The 25,282-nt window shown below is 32.5% G+C and overlaps 1 protein-coding gene across 1 annotated transcript in view; it reads left to right on the top strand.

Moving 5' to 3' along the window:
• LOC134718750 (uncharacterized) overlaps window positions 1-24,856 on the top strand; it is a 35,949-nt gene extending 11,093 nt beyond the window's left edge. Inside the window, exons 8-19 of the mRNA XM_063581435.1 lie at window positions 575-775; window positions 1,256-1,486; window positions 2,159-2,382; window positions 2,888-2,984; window positions 6,100-6,237; window positions 6,870-6,965; window positions 13,385-13,501; window positions 14,388-14,476; window positions 16,253-16,378; window positions 16,901-16,996; window positions 21,600-21,688; window positions 24,145-24,856. Of these exons, the coding sequence (XP_063437505.1) occupies window positions 575-775; window positions 1,256-1,486; window positions 2,159-2,382; window positions 2,888-2,984; window positions 6,100-6,237; window positions 6,870-6,965; window positions 13,385-13,501; window positions 14,388-14,476; window positions 16,253-16,378; window positions 16,901-16,996; window positions 21,600-21,688; window positions 24,145-24,289 (1,649 nt within the window). The 3' untranslated portion in view covers window positions 24,290-24,856. The remainder of the gene's footprint in view (window positions 1-574; window positions 776-1,255; window positions 1,487-2,158; window positions 2,383-2,887; window positions 2,985-6,099; window positions 6,238-6,869; window positions 6,966-13,384; window positions 13,502-14,387; window positions 14,477-16,252; window positions 16,379-16,900; window positions 16,997-21,599; window positions 21,689-24,144) is intronic.
• Window positions 24,857-25,282: the final 426 nt, after the last annotated feature.

The raw sequence follows: 25,282 nt of genomic DNA on the forward strand, positions 1-25,282 counted from the left end.
ATTAAATAATATGTATTCAAAATATGAAAAGAAAAGTAGGGGTTAGTGTGCAACTTTTATTAATGTTAATACATGGATGAAACCAGAGGATTCCAAAAATCTGACAAAAAATAAAAAAAATAGAGGAGCAAACATCCTTAAAGAAAACATGAAAATGCGAGAGATAATGTTTTTTTTATGCTGTGTAGCTAGGTGTTGGGGCATTACCACATCCCGTCTGTCAGTCCTGTCCATCTGTCCAGAATTTGGTTTCTTTTCTCTAATTTTAGTTTGCCTTGACCAAATGTTTTAAAACTTATACACAGTGCTTAAAATCACATAACATAAGTTACAAAATTCGGTGGCATCATTTCTAAATTTCTTGAGTTATGCTCTTTTATAAATGGAAAAATTGCTTGATCTGTCATTTCTGTTCTCTATTTTTATTTTGCTTCAACAAATTGTTATAACTACACAATGCTTGTAATCACAAAAACTGGTCTTAATAATGTGAATTCATTATCTGCATATTTACAAGCTAGGGCATCTGTTGCCCAAAGACACATTCCTAATTTATTATTCTTAAATATTTCAGATTTAAAGGTAGATTTGAAAGAAGATCACACATCACTGCTGCAGATTGTCAGTTTGAGTGATGGTAGTCTGACTGACAACTTCTGGGCTTGTATTGAAGAGGTTTTCAAAGGGAGACAAATCCCTGTGTTTGACATAAACATTGGCTCTAATTCAGATTTATCACCAAAGTGTTTTGACTCAATCCTAAAGCTAACATCAGGTTTGAACTTTTTTTTTCCAAATTATTTAGAGTATTAACACTATGGCAAAAACACATACACAAACTAGTGGATACTTTACTGAGATATCTTAATTTGTAAACCTTCCACCACCTTTTCAAGGGAAAAAAAATGCAACAAGTGTTTTTTTAATTCATTGCATCATATGGGGATGACAGTAGTTCTAATTTAATTGTCCAAATTTTCTTGAAATTTAAATACAAACAACATTTGATTTTTAGATTTTTAGGGGTTACTTCAGACTTTTTGATATAACAATGCACTGTTTAAGAATCTAAAGACTGGATTTTAACAGATCTGGTATTTCATTGCTTGTATTTCAAAAAAAGGAAAAATACACATCAATTGATTAATAAATTTGTCATTGTTATGGATGCTTAAATATTAGCATTTTACCATTTTGAAAATATTACCCAGAAAACATTAGGTTCTAAAACTGAATTGGTGCTTTCTATTTTTAGATGGAGAAGGTAACAGTACATTACAAAGAATAAACTACAGTTTAAACAATCAGTGCAATGATCTGTCAGAGAAGTTAGAGAAATTTCAGGATCTGCAGTATGTCAACATTAGAAAATGTAGGATCAAAGATCTCCACCAGATGACAGCAGTGTATACAACAGGGAACCTGACTACACTGGTACTTGATGGAATCAAGCTGGCTTCTACTGATACATTGCAGGCTTTAATGGGTATCCTGTTAACTGTTTTTTTTGGAATTATTTAAAAACAATTTTATTGCAATTTTATTTGCTGTTATGACAAATGACTCAAACTTCAGTAGTTGGAAGAGTATTACTAAGAATAAGTCTCTGGATAATAAGAGAAATTTCAAATCACATATCAAGAATGAACTGATCACGCTGTGGCCAAAAAAAAGACCCAACAGACAAATGATAGTATAAAAACACAACATAGAAAACTGAAGACTGAGCAACACAAAACCCCACCAAAAACAAGTGTAACCTCAGATGCTCCAGAAGGGTAAGCAGATTCACATGTGGGAATCATCATGTTGCTCATATAATTAGTACAGATCATTACAAGTATATATAAACATGTTAAAAGAATACAGTTATAGTTGATGCTAGTGGCAGTGATTGGTTAGTCCAGCAATGAAACTGCCAGATCCAAATACAAATTTGAAGTTAACAAGTGCTTATGGTACCTGATTATTGGGGAAAAAATCAAATTTTGATCTTTATGACCACTTACACTTATCACGCATCTGGCGTATATACAAAATTTAGTTTTATTATTAAAATGAGATCTCAGTTGCTGAAGGCAGGGGCATCTGTTATTTGTATAGTAAGCATTGCATATTTTATTCCTTTTAAAAAAAAAATCTCTTTTTTCTTTTACAGGGAATGTTGTTGGATCTTCATTAAGAACTCTCAGTTTTGGAGGTTGTTCCCTGTCTGCCTCTGACATAGCTCCATTGTGCCAGGCAATAAAGAAAGGGTTCCAGTTACATATGTTGAAACTGTCAGCCAATCGTTTAGAAGATGAGGGTGTGATTGACTTGTCACAAGCTGTTGTTAGCTGTAAGAAACACCCTTTAGCTGTCTTAGATTTATCGAGCAATACAGTGAGTTATAATTGACATTTGCAATGTGTTCCATTGAGCTAGCATAAAAAGAATATCCCCTCTTACTATTTTGATTGCCTTGATGTTGTTGTTTATGTAATTAATAAACATTTTGGTGGAATACTCTTTTTTACTTTAATTTCATGGGTGTAGAATGGCATGATCTCAGGAAAGTTTTAAATTGTTTTAGATACTGACAATTTCATGGTTTGTCAAAACTTCAAAATACGATCTAGTTAGTGGAAATTTGTATATAATTTTAGTTTCACCAATATTTCCCCCAAAAGGTATTATGAATCTTCAATAATGGGGTTGGTTTGCTAAATAGATACTTGAGTCATCATTTTATAATGGTTATGACCAGTCCAATACAATTGGGTGCATCAGATGATGAATAAAACCTCACCTAAAATTTCTAGTTATATCTGTTAAAAATTTAACTATATCATAGTGGATAAGTATAGTAATCAATGGAACATATGCTACAATTATCATTTAATTTTAGTTTACAGACACTGGTGCTTTAAGTTTGTCAAAGATCTTTTCCACAAAAAGTCACAAATCTCAGTTACACAGTCTCAATGTCAGCTCGAACAATATTGGTAAGATTTTTATGTTTACTTTTATATCATCAAAATTAAACAAAGGTAATGAAGGGGTTTCTAATCTTTGTATTTATTTTACTGTTAATTTTGATTAATTTTTAGAGGTTGAACATTTTTAAAAACAGACATCAGGGGGCAAGGGTCCGGAAACGGTCATATTTGCCAGTCATGTCCTAAACTGAAACTATAATGTCCTAAACTTTTAATTGGGATTTAGGTCAAATTGTATTTTTCAACATTAATAATTTCGGTCATTTCGTTGAGATCGACTTTCAAAATCGCCATTTTGAACATATTTTTGTTTTGTTATCGACTTCCTGTATTTAAACTGCCACTCCAATAAAGTGTTATAATCCTGAGGGCCCTCCTAATAACTATATTAATGCCTCGGGGAGCTATTGGCTAATGATTGCTAATCTCTTTACCTGTGTTTTTAATTCACACCTGGCAATTAATCACAAGCTCCAAACTATTATTATAAAGAAATAAAAATTCCATACCAACTGGCTTCATTATTTAATTACTCAACAGGTCAGACAATTGTCAATTATGATTTAAAATCAAATTAAAACTTGGTTTAATTTTGTAGAAAAAATATTTGTTTACTTCTAACACACGTGCTTTGTAATATGTAATACGCATGCTTGAAATTCTCTTCCACAGATTTAGACAATTAATTGTAAATTTAAAATAATTTCATCCTAAATAAAGCTAGTGCAACTATTTTAATTAATATTCTGACACTATTAAAGGTAAAATATTAAAAAGCCGATGATTTCCTGTGATTTTGGATAAACAAAACTAATCCCGGAAATGAGTCCGGAATTGTTCGTTTTAGTATTGTCGCAGTACATCCGGTTTGAATTTTGACTTCAGAATCGAAAGAAACGTAAGCGATAACTGAGTATATTATCGTTATGAGTCATTAAAATCATTCTATTTTTAAACTGTTGCCTTCCCTTAATTGCCCTTGATCGATTTTTGAAAAATGGTAGGACAAATCATGAAGTAAATGCGATGCAACAGTGAAACAAGTTTGTTGATGGTACGAACATGACGATCGAGTATGAGCATACTCATAATTAGTCTCATGCAGTAATGTGATTTTGGCAATCATCTTTTGAAAAGGGGCATCAACTTTTAAGTTGTATGAAAATGACCGAAATTAGGTGAAAAATTTTCCGGATCCTTGTCAGGGGGAGATTTATTATTTAAGGAGACTTTAGATGATATCTTGTGATTGACACTTATGATATAGAAAAAGGGATTACCAATATTAAACAGCACAACAGTTGACACCAACCTAAACACTTGGCACTAAAAAAAAAGGCATACTGTGGATTCATTTATTTTCGCGGGTACCAATTTTCATGGTTTGAAGAAAACTTGCATATTCTTGGATATTTAATTTCAGGGTTTTGGCAGAGTCTGACTACATTCCTGTAGGAAATTTGTAATTCGTTGAACCTTTAAATTCATGGTTCCCCTGTCCCCATTAAAATAGACGAAAATTGATATTCCATGAATATTAATGAATCCACAGTATTATATACAAACAGGAAAAAAACAACACATAGACCTGCTAGCCTGGCTTGTTACAACCACACATTATGACCAGTTTTGATGTGCTAAAAGTCCATTCTTGTCTATATAACGGTATGTCAAATGTAGTCCGAGATTACTCTGACGTCCGATGGCTGTTTTGCCAGACAAGCTCGGGCCGTGGGACGTCAGAGCTCGTCTCATATCAAAAAGTGGATTTTTGCCCACCCAAAATAGATGCCCTGCATCGTCTCTTCTGGAGCCAACTGAAGGCCTTGGAATTATATAAATCGGGCTTCAATCTCTTCATTTTTCATTTATCTCTTCATTTATGCAAGTTTCACCTACCTGCCAAACCTTTATTTTCTATATTTTAACATTTTTCACAGAGACCCATGATTTCTGCATTTTGCCTTTCATTTTCAAAGATTATCACGTGACCACGAGAAAACAGTGCAAATGACCATAATGTAACACCTTGTTCATTTACAATGCAAGCTAAGTTATCTTAATGTCCGAGAGCTTCCGATTGTTATCGTGGTCGGAACTAAATGCTTGTTACCGATCTCCTGTAAAGGAGGTGAAAAAACATGGTTGCTTCTAAATGTTAAACATCAATCTCCTATAAAGGAGGTAACAAAATATAAATATTTGCATATTTGAGTTTCGAGGCCACGAAATCTCCTGTAACTTGACATCCATTTGAAAGTGAAAGTCAAAAATGCAGAAATCATGGGTCTCTGTGAAAAATGTTAAAATATAGAAAAATAAAGGTTTGGCAGGTAGGTGAAACTTGCATAAATGAAGACATTAATGAAAAATGAAAAGATTGAAGCCTGATTTATATAATTCCAAGGCCCTCAATCGGCTCCTGAAGCGAAGATGCAGCGCATCTATTTTGGGTGTGAAATTATTCACTTTTAGATGTGGGACAAGCTCTGACGTCCCACGGCCACAGCTTGTCTGGCAAAACAGCCGTCGGACGACAGAGTAATCTCTGACTATGTCAAATGATGTGAAAATAAAACACGCAACATAAAACCAGCAATATTTTATGTATTTAAGGTGGTACCCAACACCTTCACTAAAACTAATTTGGCTCGTTTAATTTTCTTAAAATTTTGACAGTATTTACTTAGACCCTTTGACAAAAATATAAAAATTTCAAAAAATTTGAACCAACCGTTTGATCAGAAAAGATACACTGGTTATATAGCTCTTCGACAAACACTTATTTTGAACATTGAAAAGCTTAATATTCCCTTAATAACGGGTGCAGGAATTTCTCACTACATTGAAGACCTGTTGGTGACCTTCTGCTGTTGTTTTTTTCTATGGTCGGGTTGTTGTCTCTTTGACACATTACCCATTTCAATTTTCAATTTTAAAGTAATTAAAACGTTTAGCTGATTTTACAGAGTTATCTCCCTGTAGTGTTAGGTACCACCTTTATTGATTTTATTGTTACATTTAGTGAGAGTAATTGACAGTATTTCTATAACATTTAATTTTCTATATTTCAACAATTTAGTAAGTTTATAAACATTTATTTATAGATATTTCTTAATAGGTAAAGAAGGAATGATGAGCTTGGTATCAATGGTTGGTGGGAAGTCTCCTTTACATTCTCTTCATGCTCAAAATCAAACAGAAGGTTTGAAAGAGTTGGAAATGACAGAATTATTTACAAAACTTGCAACAGTATTAGGTAATGCTATCTATAAGACATGTAAGAGTAATACAATTTTTGTTTTATTTTTGAACTGTGTGGGGCTAATTTTTAATGTGGTCCTTTTTCAGGTAAGTAAATCTCCAATTAAACCAATTTTTATAAAGTTTTGGATTTTAAAGCTGAATGAATGAATAATCTTGAAAAATATAACTTTCTGAAGTTCTTAAGTTCCTGAATATTGTAACAGAACAAAATGTAGAAAAAACAAAACTTCAGAGTGTTTTTTCATATTATAGTTTGCTTAAAAAAAAAATAGTAGATTAATTAATATGAGCAACAGTGCTTTAAATTTATAGTAACTGTTTTTAGTCTTTGTTTGTAGTTTTGTAAATGTGTAATTGTTGATAATGCAGTTTATTTATTTACGTGGGTACCAATTTTCATGGATTGCAAAAAACTCACATATTCGAGGATATTTAAATTCATTGTTTTGGAAAAGTTTGCATGCATTACTTTGGAAAATTTGTATTTTGTTGAACATTTAGATTGGTGGTTCCACTGTTCCCACCAAATCCACGAAAAATTGGTATTCAACGAATATTATTGAATCCACAGCAGTCGTTTATTACAGCTTTAAAAATGTACTAATTGATTATATTTTATGACAGGATTTAATATAAAGAAGATCGGACCCAGTACTTCGGATCTACCTATTTTACCTGAAGGATTACTAGTCAACTTATCATCAATGGGAGGCAATCCAGGTAATGGGAGACAACTCACATTTATAGTTGTACATTATATTTATATGATATGGAAGAGAAGTTTTTCTGCAAACATGGGCCTTTTGAAAAAATATGTTGAACAGATGTGCCCAATTTTGAAGATTATAAGGCCACATTTAAAAGAATGTTTTTTCCCCTCTCCCAGTGTCATATGGTATTTTGAACCCCATGGTAAAATGACCCTGGGGTCAAAATACCGCTATGGTAAATTGAACCTCCCCTGTATGGAAAATTTAACCCCCATGGTAAATTGAACCACCCTTTTTAGCTCACCTGGCCCGAAGGGCCAAGTGAGCTTTTCTCATCACTTGGCGTCCGGCGTCGTCCGTCGTCGTCCGGCGTCCTGCGTCTGTCGTCGTTAACTTTTACAAAAATCTTCTCCTCTGAAACTGCTGGGCCAAATTAATCCAAACTTGGCCATAATCATCATTGGGGTATCTAGTTTGAAAATTGTGTCCAGTGACCCCGCCAACCAACCAAGATGGCCGCCACGGCTAAAAATAGAACATAGGGGTAAAATGCAGTTTTTGGCTTATAACTCAAAAACCAAAGCATTTAGAGCAAATCTGACATTGGGTAAAAATGTTCATCAGGTCAAGATCTAACTGCCCTGAAATTTTCAGATGAATCGGACAACCTGTTGTTGGGTTGCTGCCCCTGAATTGGTAATTTTAGGGAAATTTTGCTGTTTTTTGTTATTATCTTGAATATTATTAAAGATAGAGATAAACTGTAAACAGCAATAATGTTCAGCAAAGTAAAATCTACAAATAAGTCAACATAACCAAAATGGTCAGTTGACCACTTTAGGAGTTATTGTCCTTTATAGTCAATTTTTAACCATTTTTCGTAAATCTTGGTAATCTTTTACAAAAATTTTCTCCTCTGAAACTACCAGGCCAAATTTAAACAAACTTGGCCGCAATCATCATTGGGGTATCTAGTTTAAAAATTGTGTGGCGTGACCCGGCCAACCAACAAAGATGGCCGCCATGGCTAAAAATAGAACATAGGGGTAAAATGCAGTTTTTTGCTTATAACTCAAAAACCAAAGTATTTAGAGCAAATCTAACAGGGAGTAAAATTGTTAATCAGGTCAAGATCTATTTGCCATGAAATTTTCAAATGGATTTGACAAACTGCTGTTAGGTTGCTGCCCCTGAATTAGTAATTTTAAAGGGAAACTTCGCAAAAAAATCAAAAATTGATATAATGTCCATTCTGTATAAAAATGCTCAAATTTATAAATATCAAAGTTTTATTCCGCTAGATAAGAAATCACCATCGATTTTAAATTTTGAGTATCAGTTCTTTGCCTTCCGCCATTTTGTTATCTTGTCCAAATAAAAATCCCGATATGTCTATAAACCACAAAGAAACAAAACTACAGTAACCGATGTAGTCTTTATTACGTGTCGATATCTTGTCAATCTTACGGTTGTTTTATTTGACTAACTAACTTGATACGGAAAATGTTCTTATTTTTTTAATAACCATATAGTCTGTTATTTTTAAACTGTTAATATTGGAATTAGTTAAAAGTCAAAGTTCAAATCATAAATAAGTGTTCCGTGAAAATTGTTTTCGAAAATCTAATTCGTTCATAATTCTTTAAAGTAATATACTTTATTCAAATAAATTAGGATCTTCGCTCCACTGGTCACCCGCATGGCTTAAGGTATTACTCCCAAAGGTATTGTGAGGGGTGTAAGGTGACACGTCCAGGTATTCAGGCGATTTCCTGTCGGGCTTGCAAGTTCATGCATCGTTTCACTTCTGTAGGTATTGATCAGTGTACACGGCCGATAACTTATAACTTTCCATTTTGAACTATCAGGTGCATTTATAATATACATCTCTGTCTTGCGTGTCCGAAAGTGATATAATATACTAGTCATTACTTAACTCATACGCTTGTTTATAAATAAAATTTCTGGTGTAAAGAATATTATTTATAAAAAAAAAAATGATACAAGAAAAAAATAAAAAAAATATTTGTATTATATGTCTCTGGGAAAATGTAATATTTACACGTTGTCAATAGTAATGGACGTAGTTGGATCATTCCAGAAATGTTGATAAAAAAAATGTGCGCACTTGTCGACGATTCGTTTATACGCCCGGATAGAAAGTTACGGAATTACAGCGCAATTTAAAATATATACATGTATACATTGAAAGAAACATAAATTTTGTGCAAATTGGGGTAAAAGTTTTGTAAATATTAGACTAGTCCACGTATACCAACAGTATGTAATCATCCAATTCGATAGACTATCATATACCAAAAGAAGAAGAAGAAGAGGACCAATTTGATTTAAAGATAGGTCGATCTATAACTTGCTTTGGTTCATCGAAGTTATGAACATAGTAAAATCTACAGATTTATATATCAATTAGATTGTTCTCGAATAAAGAAAGAAATTCGTCATCACCATAATTGTTCCGACATATGCAACTGGACGTACTACACTAATAATCCCCGAGGGATGTGAATATTTTCTAGGAAAGCTATTGAGTATTAAAGTTTCAAATCATTTTCGGGATTTATTTTCTTTCTTGATATTCAATGACAGCAAATTTAAAGAATAAACTGCTTGTCAGATATTTGTCCGCTTTAGGGGTATTCTTGCCAGTTGAACAGACTTATAATTACATTCAAAAATAGGGAAAGATGACATTAAATTCGTTGTCTTTTGTTTTTAAACATCTTTGGTCAAATAGTTATTAAGTATTATACGTTGTGAGACGAAGACTATTTTAATAAGGACGTCCCCGATTATGATTAAATTTGGTTGACCTTTTTCACACTTGATAAAAAATATCTATTCGTAATTTTTCGATTCCTTTCCAAGAAGACCGTAAATTTGCTGTCAAATTTTTAAAACTTCTCAAGTAGAAAAATATTTTTTCTTTATTCGTTCATATTATATTCCGCTTCGGTAGAGTTATCTTCAGTTCCAGTTATTAATTTATACGTGGCTTTTAAAAAGTCTAAATCTAAGTGTTCTCATTCATTTATTTGCCTAATAAAGACAAATAAAAATACTTTGGTAAAGCTATTTATAATTTCTAAGTACTCCTTTTTATTAGACATCAATCAAGGACAAAAGGTGTAAATCATTTCGATCGGACATATGATTTAAGTTTCCCGTCTTTAACCGAAAATTGTGTATTTCTTAGTAAATTAACTTATTTAAATTCAAATAAATAATAGCACAAAACATAATTAAATAATTCCACGGCGATCAATTTTTATTTGTCACAAACTTGAATATATATTTTAAATATGTATATTGAATGCTCCCTTGTCTTATAATTCACTGATCCGAATAGACAGTCACACCTGGCAAAGTGTGCCCGAGAGGCGTGGTTAAATACCAAAGTGCAAATAATAATTTACCTTTCAACAAGCCATCTACGAGTATTGCCACAGAACCGTGAATACACACATCGTATCAAGTCATAGCAGAGATAGTAAAAGGTCAATAAGAGTACACCAACATATTGTCTTTACAGATTATTGTTCTTTACTTTGTTCACCTTATCAGTCCGAAAATATATTAATTAAAAATAAATTTATAAATTTTTGTGTTGTCTACAAAAAGAATTCGAATATATACGTTTAACATAGAAAATTTATCTCATGAATATGTACAATTGAACGTCTGTGCGTTTTATCTTCTTATTATCGGATGGTTATTTAGATAAAGCATAAGTCATCGGCGCGCTTACGATTACGTTAAAATATGATTAAAAACCAAGACTTTTAATGATTGTATTTTAAATCCCGGCATGCAAAAACCAGGAGAAAACGTCACGACCTACAGGAAGTAGTTAATATTTTTTCATTAAATATTGAATTTCTCCTTTATTACTGCACATATAGCGATAAAACTTTGTGAATATATATATTATGTCATAATGAACATATTTAAACCATAAGTAAAAAATCGTGAATTTTCCCTTTAAGGAAATTTTGCCGTTTTTTGTTATTATCTTGAATATTATTATAGATAGAGATAAACTGTAAAGGGAAACAATGTACAGCAAAGTAACACCTAAAAATAAGTCAACATGACCTAAATGGTCAATTGACCCCATAAGGAGTTATTGCCCTTTATAGTCAATTTTTACAATTTTCATAAAATTTGTAAATTTTAACTAACATTTTCCACTGAAGCTCTTAGGCCAAGTTCAATATAGATAGAATGATTGTAAGCAGCAATAATGTTCAGTAAAGTAAGATATACAAACACATCACCATCACCAAAACACAATTTTGTCATGAATTCAAATGCGTCCTTTGTTAAATATTCACATAGACCAAGGTGAGCGACACAGGCTCTATGGAGCCTCTAGTTTTTTCATTCTAGATGATTAATAAAACATTTAACACTATGTAAAAGCTAATCAAATATTTAAAATAATTAATACATGAAGGGGAGGTCAATTTTCAATGATTGGCTAAGAGAAAAATATATATATATATCGTCGCTGTTATGCAAAAATCTCGTATCTAAGGTTTTCATAATTTTACACCAGGCAATAAAAACTGATTTTTTTTTATCGATTATTTAGAATTAAATATTTATGTTCCAATGTATGCAAAAATATCGTATCTTCTAACCAATCAATTACCAAGGCGAGCAAAAATTTCTGCACCTATATTGTATTTTCAAAGCTTTTCATTATTTCTAAGCTATACATAATATATTAGACAAAAAATTGACAAAACTGTACCTGTTATAATCTCAGCTGCTAGTGCCATCTTTTTTTTCTTTTGAGATATGATATTTTCGCACAACAAAATGTCTCACCAATCCGACTACACTTTTTCGTCACTTGTCAGAATTCGGGTTAATGATTGGTTAGAAGATCAGATATTTTCGCATTCAGTGGAACATACATATTTAATTCTTAATAATCGATAAAAAGATTTCCGCAAAAAATTGAGATACGAGGTTTTTGCATAACAGCGACGATATATTAAATATTTTAATACTTCAACAAGTAGTTTGTATGTATTTAACATGCTGGAAAAGATATTAGGAAAATAAATGATTTCCATGGTATTTTGACCCCTTGCAGTATATTGAACCCCCTACCATAGACCTTAAATTTCAAAAATTCTTTCTATTCTAACTCCTAAACATGATAATAATACTCCAATAAGTAGTTTGTATGCATTTAACATGCTGGAAAAGATATTTTGAAAATTTTACTTAGCCATGGTAAGTTGACCCCCCTGCTGTATATTGAACCCCCCTACTCAAAACCTCAAATTAAAAAAAATAATAGACAATAAATTGTAAATTCGATTATCTGCAATACTATTTCTCAAAAACAGGGGGGTTCAATATACCGCAGGGGGGTTCAAAATACCATATATGAAAAATGACCCCGGGTTCAATTTTTAGGGGGTTCAAAATACCATATGACACCATGTCTACCCTTTGTAAACAGACCAGGAAGGCAGGTTTTTTTTTTTTTTTTTTTAACTGGATGTGATTGTCATAGCATGGTCAAATGAATGGTTTGACTTGTCCAGTCCAGGCCACTTATCAATTGTTTGTGCTCAATTTGAGTGTATTTATTTAAATTACCAATCCTTCTGCTTTCGATTTAAAAAAGAAGATGTGGTATGATTGCCAATGAGACAACTATCCACAAAAGACCAAAATGACACAAACATTAACAATTATAGGTTACCGTACGGCCGTCAACAATTAGCAAAGCCCATACCGCATATAGTCAGCTATAAAAGGCCCCGATAAGACAAGGTAAAACAATTCAAACAAGAAAAGCACTTTCCAAAAATGGAAACAAATTATTTTCAGGAAAAAAATATTTCGATTTTTTTGTGGAAAATAATTTCTTGACCCGGGGGCTTATTTTTGACCCGGTCGGGGGGAGGGGAAACAAACATATTTTTAATTTTGGCCTAATCTTTATTTAAAATTTTAGCATTTAAAATTGCAAAGAAATCTATGCATGCATGCGAACAATCATCAAATTAATAATTGTTTTAGTCCCTGTTTGGTAGACAAATACACCATTGTTTAAGGTACTGAACAAGACCATGGTGTACACAAGATTGTATTTGTAAACGGTAAATTATAAAATTAAAAATGTATGCATTTAATTATTGCTATTGTTGAGCAATGAACAAAACATAAGATATTGATTATTTTTGCAATATTCACCTATATATCCAGTTACACATTTCACAATACAACATAGCTAAAATTTCTGAATTTTCAGTAGTTGAAATAAATATTTGCAATTTAACAGATCCTTGTGAGAGCAAGATGAAGGTTGCCAAATAAAAACTGTTGTTATTTTCTAAAAGTAAAAGTTATTTTTGATATCATTAAGTAACAATTTGTCTTTTTCAGGAGAGACAGGATCCATGCTTGACAGTCAAAGAATACTCACAGATTATCGAAATGATAAAATACCAACCATGACTTTTGGACATATACAAGAACTGTGTGCCTGGTTAAAAAATACAGGTAAACTTAGTGCTCTTATGTTAGGCTAATGATTTTTAAGATTAGATTAAAAGTCCTACACCTTAACTCATTCTAGTACGTCAGATGACCATGTTTTTCAAAATCAATATTATTAAGTACATGTAATTTTCTTTAAATACCTTGCCTTGGGATAATGGTTGGGGTCTGAATATATCACTGTTGACAACTACAAAAGTTAGTACACAATTTCATTATGTTGTTAACATTTAAAATCCAAAGTTAGGGTTTTGAGACAGATTTTACAGCTTAGAGAACCTTGAAACTTCAATTGTAAGAATAAGATTTATGTGGTTGAGAGTTGTTTCATTGGCAATCATACCACATCTTATTTTTTATAACCTTAGTTTATTTGTAAATTGTATTAGGTTTCATTCACGCTCGAGACCAAAAAGCCTTTTGTTTATACACCACTAGCACAACTTGGTAGAGACATAAATGCTCTATGACAGTGTTTCTAGCAATGAAAAAAACATCAAATTATTATGTGCTATTTTCTTGTTTTTCACGGAAACCAACATAGTGTACGCTTAAAAGCATGTCTTCCAAGAAAAGTGGAATTAAGCGTTGTGTTGATATCTAGTGAAAAAAACTTTAGATCACTGTAGACAATTACAAAAGTTAGTAAACAATTTCATTATGATGTTATCTTTTAAACTATATGCAAAGTAAGGATTTTGAGACAGATTTTACACCTTAGTGAACCTGGAAACTTCTATTGGAAAAGGCAGATATACATGGTTGAGGTGTTGTTTCAATCATACCATATCTTCTTAATTTTTATTGTCTCAGTTTATTTGTAAATTGTATTAGGTTTCATTCACAATAAAATATTTGTCTGCTTATTTAACCCTATTATATACTGTAGGAAATATCATATGTGTTTGGTCTAGTGAAGAGTGGGGACTGATAACTGGATCAGGTCGACCTACTACTGATGCACCATCATGGCTGCAGGTATTGAAGATTTTAAGCTATTGCTTTAATTTGTACTTTGTTATTTGTCAAATGTCAAATAAAAGGAAGGATAGTCAATGAACAGAGGGGATTAAGCAACCAACAATCAATTTAGAGATAACTGTATTGTATTTGAAGCTTTAAGGACGTCCATTGGTAGTTTTACTGTCGCAAATTTAGTTTACCTGGCGATGCCTAGCGGAGACAGGTAAACATGTATTTGCTTCAGTAAAATTACAGATGGACGTTTGAAAGCTTTAAATACAATACAGTTATCTCTATTTTAATGCAAAACAAGTTCATTATTAAATTGCAATCATTATTTCAGTGTAAAATCTTCATTAAAGAAAATTCCACGAAAAGATGTAATCTTCTTTGGTCCCTACACTAGGTGACGTCATAGGTATGCTTCTGGCGTCAAACATAAACACAGGGCGTTTTCTGGCTTATGTGTCGCTTCAGAATGTAATAAAATTTGATAAAAAGAATATGTTTAGGTGCAACATGTGAGTTTTTGGCTTATTATTGTAGAAATTACATGTCAATACATTTAGCAATTCAAAATGTTGGCTACCTTAGTTACAGACAAGGAGACAGAGAATTTTACGCTAACTGTCATCCAATCAACCATTGATACAAAAATAAGAATCAATATTCTTTACATTTTCAATAACTAAGGAAAAAAACCTACAATGCGTGCCTATAAGAAGCAAGATGTAACAAACAAATCAATTTGAGTTTGAATCAGTAATAAGAAACATTAATTATATGACAAGCAAAATTATATATTGTCTATCAATAAAATGTTCAATATAAAAATAAGAAGGTGTGGTATGATTTGCCAATGCAACAACTCTCCTCAAGCATACCTGCCAACTTTTCAAAATGCCTATGGGGGTTTTGCTTGCAAGATGGCGGTCATAGTTCTAAAAAACCTTACTGTTTTTTTTCATACTTTTATAAGCCTAGAGTCAATTAATTGTTTTGTTTAATATTGTTGACAAAATTATGCTCTTTCAAAAGTTGAATTTGGAAACCTCCATGGGAGAAATCCCCCGCAAATAGTGACAGTTGGCAGGTATGCTCAAATGACCTTATGAAACAGAAATCAATAAATATACGTTTCTGCTCAGCCTTCAACAATAAACAAATGCATAATCAGCTATAACAGGACTCAAAATGACAAGTTTAAACCAATTAAAATGAGAAAACGAACGGCTTAATATGTGAACAAAATGATAAATACAACATAAATATGTTACACAACAACAAACGACAACCACTGAATTACAGGCTCCTGACTTGGGACAGCAACATACAGAATGTGTTGGGGTTAAACTATTGTTAGTATATAGATAAAAATAAAATTGATATTTACAATGGGACAAAACATTTGATGATAAATAGCGCACAACATCTATAGCAAGTACCTCACAGTGTACCTTAGTAATCTATTTGTAAATTTGGAACTGGGTTAAGGTGGTACCTAACACTACAGGGAGATAACTCTGTAAAGTCAGCTTAACCTTTTAATAAGTTGCATCGTAAAAGGAATATAAAGCTTCTCAATGATCAAAATTGGTGTTTGTCAAATTGCTATATAAACAGTGTAATTTTTCTGACAAAACGGTTGGTTTAAAATTTTTTTTTTTTATATTTTTGTTAAAATGTCAAAGTGAATACTTTGCCAAAATTTTATGAAAATTAAACGAGCCAAATTAATTTGAGTGAAAGTGTTGGGTACCACCTTAAAGTCCATTTAATATTTTATTTCAGCTTGATGCAAAGAGATCAAAAGCTTTGTATCTAAGTAACTTGCCTGGCAACACAACACAGCAGAAAATGGATGCTATGTTTGAAATGGAGGCTGATTGTAACTTGGATGAAGTTTGTCTGATGAAGGTAAGATATAAGAACAGTACAAAATGTCAAAAGTTTTGGTGATAAAATTTTGTTATTAATTTAAAGATACCAGGCCTAGAATTGTGTATGACACACTTGCGTTTTAGACTACAAATGACTCATCAAGGACAATTAATTATTAAGAAGTCAAAATAAAGTACAAAATTGAAGAGCATTGATGTATATTTTGAGATCAAAAAGCCTTCATATAATGTCAAGCAGCTGATATTTTACAATACCAATATGCAGATAATCTGATAATCGATTTATCGGGCTATATTTGCATGTTTTGGAAGTGTTTTCTTTGTTTCACAGCACACAAAAGATGACTTGATAAGTTCGGGTCAAAGTTATTAACATCGGTTCAAACATTATGACGTCGCTGATATTTCCGGGTCAAAGTTATTAAGGCAGGGTCAACGTATTTCACGTCACAAAGACATGATACGGAATAATATTAAGAGCTGAACAGAGTGATATAGACAGTGGGACGACCAATAATTATATTTTTTCTGTTTGTAGGACCCTGTAACTAGGAGTATAAATGGTACAGGTTGGGTGACAATGTTAGATGATCAGTCTATACAGAAAGCTATAGACTTTTTTAATTCTGGAGAGGTGAGTTCATTTGATTTGTATAGCTTCTTTTACAATTTGCATTTCTTTGAAAAAAATTAAACTTACCCCTACTTGAAAGAGGGTGGTAAAGGGTTATTTTCATGCAACGTGATCGCCTTTTTTAATTTCACGTTCAACATGTTTTTGCTTTTTTATTTGATGTTCAGTCGTGCAAGATGGGTGCCTCAATCAACATGTTCTGCTTATTTAATTTTACATGCATCGTGATTTTCAAAGTCTTATTTTGCGTGCTCAGTATTTTTCAAATAAAATTCAAACACTTGACAGGGATCGTCAAGAAATACTTTTTTAACAGCCGTAAACCAATAATATCATAAATGTCTAAACTAAATCGGGAATATCAAGTAAAACAAAGAGTTAATATATAATAGAAGACAGTGATTTAGTCACAAAAGGTTTACATAAAAGAATTTATTTTTCGTGCAACGTTCATTACAGAAATTATTTCAGGTTCAACGTGAAATTATGTCTTATTTCACGTTTTTTTCGTGCAAGCACCCCCCTTTACTGCCCTCTTTAAACCAACATGGTAGAAAACCTATAATAAAGTATTAAGTTTTATATTTCAGATTGAAGAATACCTAGATACCTTACATGCAGATGCCCTATGATTTTAGTTTCTGTCTGTTCAATGTCAGTTGCCCTTGACCTAGATTTCACTGCTAGAAAAATAGATACAATTTTATTTACTTTTGAAACACTTGCTTACTAGGAGTAATAAGATAACTATATTTGGTAGATAGATTCTTTACAAGATCTTCATGTCTGCCAGGCAGGATTCACCTAAATTTGACCTTGTTCCATGTATACGGATTAGCGAAAATGTGATTTTTGTTGTTGTCAAGTCTGTATATTAGATAAGCAATAGGTAAACTTTTTTTGGCTCACCTGGCCCAAAGGGCCAAGTGAGCTTTTCCCATCACTTGGCGTCCGGCATCTGGCGTCTGTCGTTGTTAACTTTTACAAAAATCTTCTCCTCTGAAACTACTGGGCCAAATTAAACCAAACTTGGCCACAATCATCATTGGGGTATCTAGTTTAAAAATGTGTCAAGAAATGGTCAATTGACCCCCTAAGGATTTTTTGTCCTTTATAGTCAATGTTTAACAATTTTCATAAAATTTGTAAATTTTTACTAACATTTTCCACTGAAACTACTGGGCTTAGGAATCTGATGTACAGTAGTTGTCGTTTGTTTATGTAATATATACGTGTTTCTCGTTTCTCGTTTTGTTTATATAGATTAGACCGTTGGTTTTCCCGTTTGAATGGTTTTACACTAGTAATTTTGGGGCCCTTTATAGCTTGTTGTTCGGTGTGAGCCAAGGCTCCGTGTTGAAGGCCGTACTTTAACCTATAATGGTTTAATTTTTAAATTGTTATTTGGATGGAGAGTTGTCTCATTGGCACTCACACCACATCTTCCTATATCTATTAGTTCAATAAGATAGAGATAATTTTATTCAGCGAGAATGTTCAGTAAAGTAAGATGTACAAACACATCACCATCACAAAAACACAATTTTGTCATGAATCCATCCTCTTCCTTTGTTTAATATTCACAAAGACCAAGGTGAGTGACACAGGCTCTTTGTAGCCTCTAGTTGGTGTATGGAATGCTTGTAAAGTGTACATATCCAACTGACCAGGTTTCATTTGACACTGACATTATCTTTATGGTTCTCTGATCAATGTTAGTTTCATTTGATTTGGTCAATTTGTCATTAATGATCCAATAAGCAATAAGGACCACTTTCTTTGATGTATGGAATGGTTTAAATTGTAAATGTCTGTCCAACAGGTTTCATCTGAAATTACTCTGTTCATCAATGTTTAGTTTTCTTGGTTATGTTAAAAATGTATAATGTTTGTTTCTCAGAATCTATACACAATAGGTAAACTTTGTTTGGTGTATGGAATGATACATGGTAAGCATGTCATCTGGTAGGTTTTTATCTTACCTTGACTTTGTTTTATACTGTGAATTCATTATTATTCGTTGGATACCAAATTTAAATGTTGAAAGAATGACAAATTTTCTATAGGCTTGTATACAATTGAGAATGGAAATGGGGAATGTGTCAAAGAGACAACAACCTGACCATAGAGCAGACAACAGCAGAAGGTCACTAACAGGTCTTCAATGCAGCGAGAAATCTTGCACCCTTGGCGTCCTTCAGCTGGCCCCTAAACAAATATATATACTAGTTCAATGATAATGAATGCCATTCTAAACTTGTATGTAGACTTTTGCAAAACCACGAAATCAAATATCCACTAATATGCAAGTATTTCCTTAATACATGAAAATTGGTACCCATTAAAATAAACGAATCCACAGTAAGTCATATGTGACTGTTGAGATATTTTGTGGTTTTGTCTTTAATCTTTTATGTATATTAAGCAATAGGTCAACTATATGCATTGTATGAAATGATTGTAAGGTGTACATTTTTTGCCTTGAAGGGTTCACCTGACCTTGATCTCATTTTTATTAGCTCACCTGGCCTAAAAGGCCATGTGAGCTTTTCTCATCACTTGGCGTCCGTCATCGTCGTCTGTCGTCGTTAACAATTTTTCAAACATCTTCTCCTCTGAAACTACTGAATGGATTTGAATGAAACTTAGCATGATTGTTCCTTAGATTATCCTGCACAAAGTGTGTGCTTCCATTTTTGATCCGTCAAAAAACATGGCCGCCGTTACTTAAAATAGAACATAGGGGTCAAATGCAGTTTTTGGCTTATATCTCAAAAACGAAAGCATTTAGAGCAAATCTGACATGGGGTAAAAATGTTCATTAGGTCAAGATCTATCAGCCCTGAAATTTTCAGATGAATAAAACAAACCATTGTTGGGTTGCTGCCACTTAATTGGTAATTTTAAGGAAATTTTGCAGTTTTTGGTCATTATCTTGAATATTATTATAGATAAAGATAAACTGTAAACAGCAAAAATGATCAGCAAAGTAAGATCTACAAATAAGTTAATATGACCAAAATTTTCAATTGACCCCTTAAGGGGTTATTGTCCTTTAATGACAATTTTTCACAATTTGTTCATCATATTTGCCAACTTTAAAAAATCTTCTCCTCTAAAACTAAAACCAAATTCAACCAAACTTCAACTGAATGATCAGTAGGGTGTATAAAACAAAGTTTGTGCTTTATTTTTTATTTCGTCAAAAAACATGGCTGTCATGGCTAAAAATAGAACACAGGGTAAAATGCAGTTTTTGGCTTATATCTCAAAAACTCCAGCATTTAGAGCAAATAAGACAAGAAGTTAAACTATTTATTAGGTCAAGGACTACCTGTCCTGAAATTTTCAGCAGAATTGGGTAACTAGTTTTTCAGGTATAATGCCCCTGAATTGAAATTTTGCAGTTTTTGGTTATTATCTTGAGTATTATTATAGATACAGATAAACTGTTAATAGCAAAAATGTTAAGCAAAGTAAGATCTACAAATAAGTCAATTTGACCAAAATTGTCAATTGACCCCTTAAGGAGTTTTTGCCCTTTACAGACTTTTTTCACAATTTGTTCATCATGTTGACTACTTTAAAAAATCTTCTCCTTTGAAACTGCTGTATCAATTTCAGCCAAACTTAGGCTAAATGAGTTTCAGAGTATTTAGTATAAATTTTATATTTTATTTCCTTGTATGTCAAGAAACATAGCTCCTATGGCTAAAATAGAACATAGGAGAGAATGATTTTTTTTTTGCTTTTGAAGAAAATAGGACGATTCAAAGAACATTTAAATAAATTGAAAAGCCAAAATAATCATTGATGAGAGATTTAACCAAAAAAATTAAGGTGAGCGATTCAGGCTCTTGAGAGCCTCTTGTTATTAATTGATAATCTAAAGTTTACAATCTACATATGATACTTGTACTTAACCCTTAATGTTTTGTTGGTCAATGTTATTTTTCATGGTTTTGTCCATTTATCAGATACTATATATTTTGTATTTGGATTTTAAGGTAAACATATCTGTCTGGATTGGTTGATCTGACCTTGATCTCATTTACATTGTTCATTAGTAATCTTTTAGTTTGTGCAATTTTATACATAAGGTGAGACGTAAATAAAATATTGAATTGAATTGAATAGACAACTTTGGAGTTCCATGCATTTCCGTCAAAAACTCTGGTTTTAGTGAACGTCATTTGTGCGTTTAGGGGCGTCATCACTTCCATTCCAATGTTGAGTGAGTGGTTGGAAAACTATAATTCTATATTGTACAAATTTTTCGGCAAATTGAATTCTCAAAATTGACAATCAGCATTGCTGTCATTAGGGAATTGTTCTAGTTTATCCTGCACAATGATGATCACTAAGATGCATGATGAACGTAAATAGTGCAGGGATACAGGCGACCCCCTCTATCTGGTAAATGACATCATAAGGTGCGATAATTGACGAGTTTTTTCCTGTGACGGATGAACTTGAAAGTGGTCAATTGCACTACTTGCACTTAATATATCATATAGCTCACTTTCAACATAAAGTCAAGTATAGCAGGTGAGACATTTCAGTATGTACACTCTTGTTATAATAATGATTTATCTCTTTCCAGGCGAAAGTATTTGGTCAGCCTTTCAAGATCTCCAAAATAAACATTAAAGTAGATGATGAAGCAAACTCTCTAGCAGAAGCTCAGGCATTGTAAGTTTTTTTTATGATATATGAAGCTTTTTATGCCCCATCTACTATAGTAGAGGGGCATTATGTTTTCTGGTCTGTACATCTGTTCATCCGTTCGTCCCCCTTCAGGTCAAAGTTTTTGGTCAAGGTAGTTTTTGATGAAGTTGAAGTCCAATCAGTATGAAACTTAGTACACATGTTCCTTATGATATGATCTTTCTAATTGTAATGCCAAATAAGAGTTTTGACCCCAATTTCACAGTCCACTAAACATAGAAATGGTAGTGATAGTGGGGCATCCGTGTACTGGGGGCACATTCTTGTTATTACTGTTCTGCAGATGGTCATCACAATTCAGATTGTTCCAGAATTAGTTTGAAAAATTGTAAGCTGCTTACAGTTAACTATGTTTTGTAAACCAAATAAAACTTTTTGAAAAATTAATACAATATTGGGATACATTTTTTTTTTCTTTGTTTTTAAATTCAAAAAGTCTAAATAAAAAATATGTATAACATACATGTATCACACAAATAAAAAATCTGATGGGGGAATATTTATAGCCGACTATGCGGTATGGGTTTTGCTCATTGTTGAAGGCTGTACGGTGACCTATAGTTGTTAATATCTGTGTAATTTGGTCTTTTGTGGATAGTTATCTCATTGGCAATCATACCACATCTTCTTTTTTTATATTATATGTTATAAATAAGTCATTTTAAGATTTGTAAATATTATATGTCTATTCTCCTTGTAAAAAACCTGCTTTATTAAAACAGGAACTTCAGTCATTTTCTTTCTCAAACTTCCAGCCCTTATTTACTAAGATATGAATAAGTAAGGAGAGGTATTGTTTCCTTGAACACATAAGACTTCAAAATCTCAAGTACATATATTTTTATGGTAATTAGGTTTTAGATCTTATTAAATTGAACATTGCATTGCATTGCTGTTTGAAAAAAATATAGAATATTGCATTTATTTGTTCAAAGTCTATTGAAAGGGATCCCTCTGATGTTAAGCATATACAAACGACAAAGATGTATTTGTCACTGAAAATTTGGAATTTTAGGAGATTTTTATTTTTACTATCTTAATGTTTAAAGATGCATTACCAATAATTGTGTCCTTCACAACAGTTTTATAGATGTTATTAGACTAGGCAAAAAAAAAATATATGTCTGTTTCCTGTTCCCTACCGACCCTGACTGAAAACCCCTGACCCTAGATCTTTTCATTTAATTCCAGAAAAAAAATGTTTCTGGTCTGGAAAAATGTGTTTCAGGGTCCAATCCAGACCCGTATCGTACTATGCCCAAACAATCACAATGACTGCTCCCAGCACAAATGTGCTGCAATTAAGGTTTAAAAAATGTCAGCACTGGGAGGATTATTCAATTAAAGCTTCTTTAAAATGATTAAAACATTTTAAGGGGTAAAGGACCCTAACCAAACATGACATATAACCGACTGCAAATCTGACATGGAGTGCAAAAATAATTTTTTTAAAAATGCCGATCTACCGACCCTGATTTATTTGCCTTGGCGACAGGAAACAGCAGGGATGATTCCAGCTGTTTTGAAATGGGTCCCTTGACCATCAAAATTGGGAATTTTCATCAAATTGGGAATTTTCTTAAAATTGGGATTTTTTCCCGGCATAAAATCTATGATGAAATAATATCATTTTCCTGTAAAAACGGAAATTGTATCAAGTTTCACCTGTTTCATAGTGTGTGGATATCCTTTCTCATCATAAATGATCTGTCGTGTATTTTCAAAAATGCGCTGACAGTCGTTTTTTTTAATTTGAGAGCCAGGCAGAACCTTTACGCAATCGGCGCCTATTGAATTTTGATAATTAATAAGTTTTTCTCCCTGCTGAGGTCTGCTTTTAGTATGTGACCCATTTTGACAAAAAGCATCTATTATCTATATGCTTTTACAAAATCAAATACTCCCATAGCATTTTCTGCAATTTAATTGAAGAAAATGCTATGGGAGTATTTGATCTAGTATTTGATCTAGTAAAAGCATATTTCATTTAAAGGTCTGCTTTTACGAGAACTAAGGTATTGAGAAACGTCTCAGAAAAACACATAATAACGATATGATAACATATCTTATCTTATCATAAATCTTTCGTTTACATCATTCTTATTTGGATCTTAAAACACTTTGAAGACAAATGGGAAAAATTGTAATTGCCTTCATCGGTGCAGGAAACATTTCCGGAAAAAATCCATTTTAAAATATTTTTTTTCTGAATTTGGAATTTATTTTCACACAATTTTTTGGGTCCGCTGGAGGAATTGAGGGCGGCTTAGCGGCCCTAAACTATATAGTGGAATCATCCCTGAACAGATATATATATTTTTTTGGCTCTATCTTGGCAAGGGATCTTTGTTTTTCTCTTTTTTACAATCACAATCTGATATACAGAAACAAAAGGTTATGCTTTATTTACTGTATTACAGAGAGGACTTTGAATTAAGACAGAAACAAAAACAACAAGAGGCTAAAGAATACAGATCTCTGATTCAAAGAACAACAGAAGAATCATGGAAACGTCATGCCTATAGACTAGCTCATCCTGCTTATGCAGATGGAAGAATATGGTGACAACCTGCATTGATGCATACTTTATATACTAATAAATTAAAACATATCTAAAACACTGTAATCTAATACAGTTGTGAGTATTGTTGATATTTACATTACAGAATATATAGATATGTTAAAGAATTGAATTTTAGTTTATTGAAGGACCTTTTGTCTGATTTTAAAAATATACTGTAAATTGTAATAATATTTAAAATAGCTCTCACCGCCATTCAGCCTTTTTGCGCGCGTTTGGTGTAAAGTAAACACCAATCAGTCATTACTGGTCAAATAGTTTTTCCATTATAACAAATTTATGGATGAGTCATAAATTTTTTATACGTCTCCTGTTTTAAGTGGACATGATATTTCTTTTATTTGTGCCCTTACTGCAGCCATGGGTTTGTCACCAAACGGTTTTCTGTTTTTTTTCTCTTGAGGTTGCCTCAACTAAATGTCATGAAACTTATGCACAATGCTTATGTTCAGATGAGGATCAAGATCAAATTAAAGTTTCACCTGCCCAAACAATTAAACACTTTACATAATAGAAAATGGCTGAATTCTTTGGTTTATGTTATGATACATAATGTTCCTTCATCCAAGCATATCTTGGATGTGCAGGATGAAGGTCATTCTTAGAATATGAGCCTGAGGCTCGAAAGTAATGAATTAGCTTAACTTCTCTTTGAGGGGTGAAGCTTACATATAATATCTCTGTTTAAAGAAACAAAGTATACCTGGCCAGTGACCTTGACCCTAGTATATAAGCACCTGTTCCATAATAACTTGTCATAATTTAAAGCAAGTTTGTGTCGACCAAATATAAAACCCAGTGGAAAATGGTGGGTCTGACTGATAATCCCTAGGGTGGGAATTAATTACTTTCGAGCCTCAGGCTCATATTCTAAGAATGACCTTCATCCTGCACATCCAAGATATGCTTGGATGAAGGAACATTCTTATTCATATTTCGCCTTCGGTCTCAAGTAATGAATTAGCTTGTTTAAAGTG

The sequence above is a fragment of the Mytilus trossulus genome, chromosome 5 (assembly GCF_036588685.1).
Source record: "Mytilus trossulus isolate FHL-02 chromosome 5, PNRI_Mtr1.1.1.hap1, whole genome shotgun sequence".
Classification (NCBI taxonomy): domain Eukaryota; kingdom Metazoa; phylum Mollusca; class Bivalvia; order Mytilida; family Mytilidae; genus Mytilus; species Mytilus trossulus.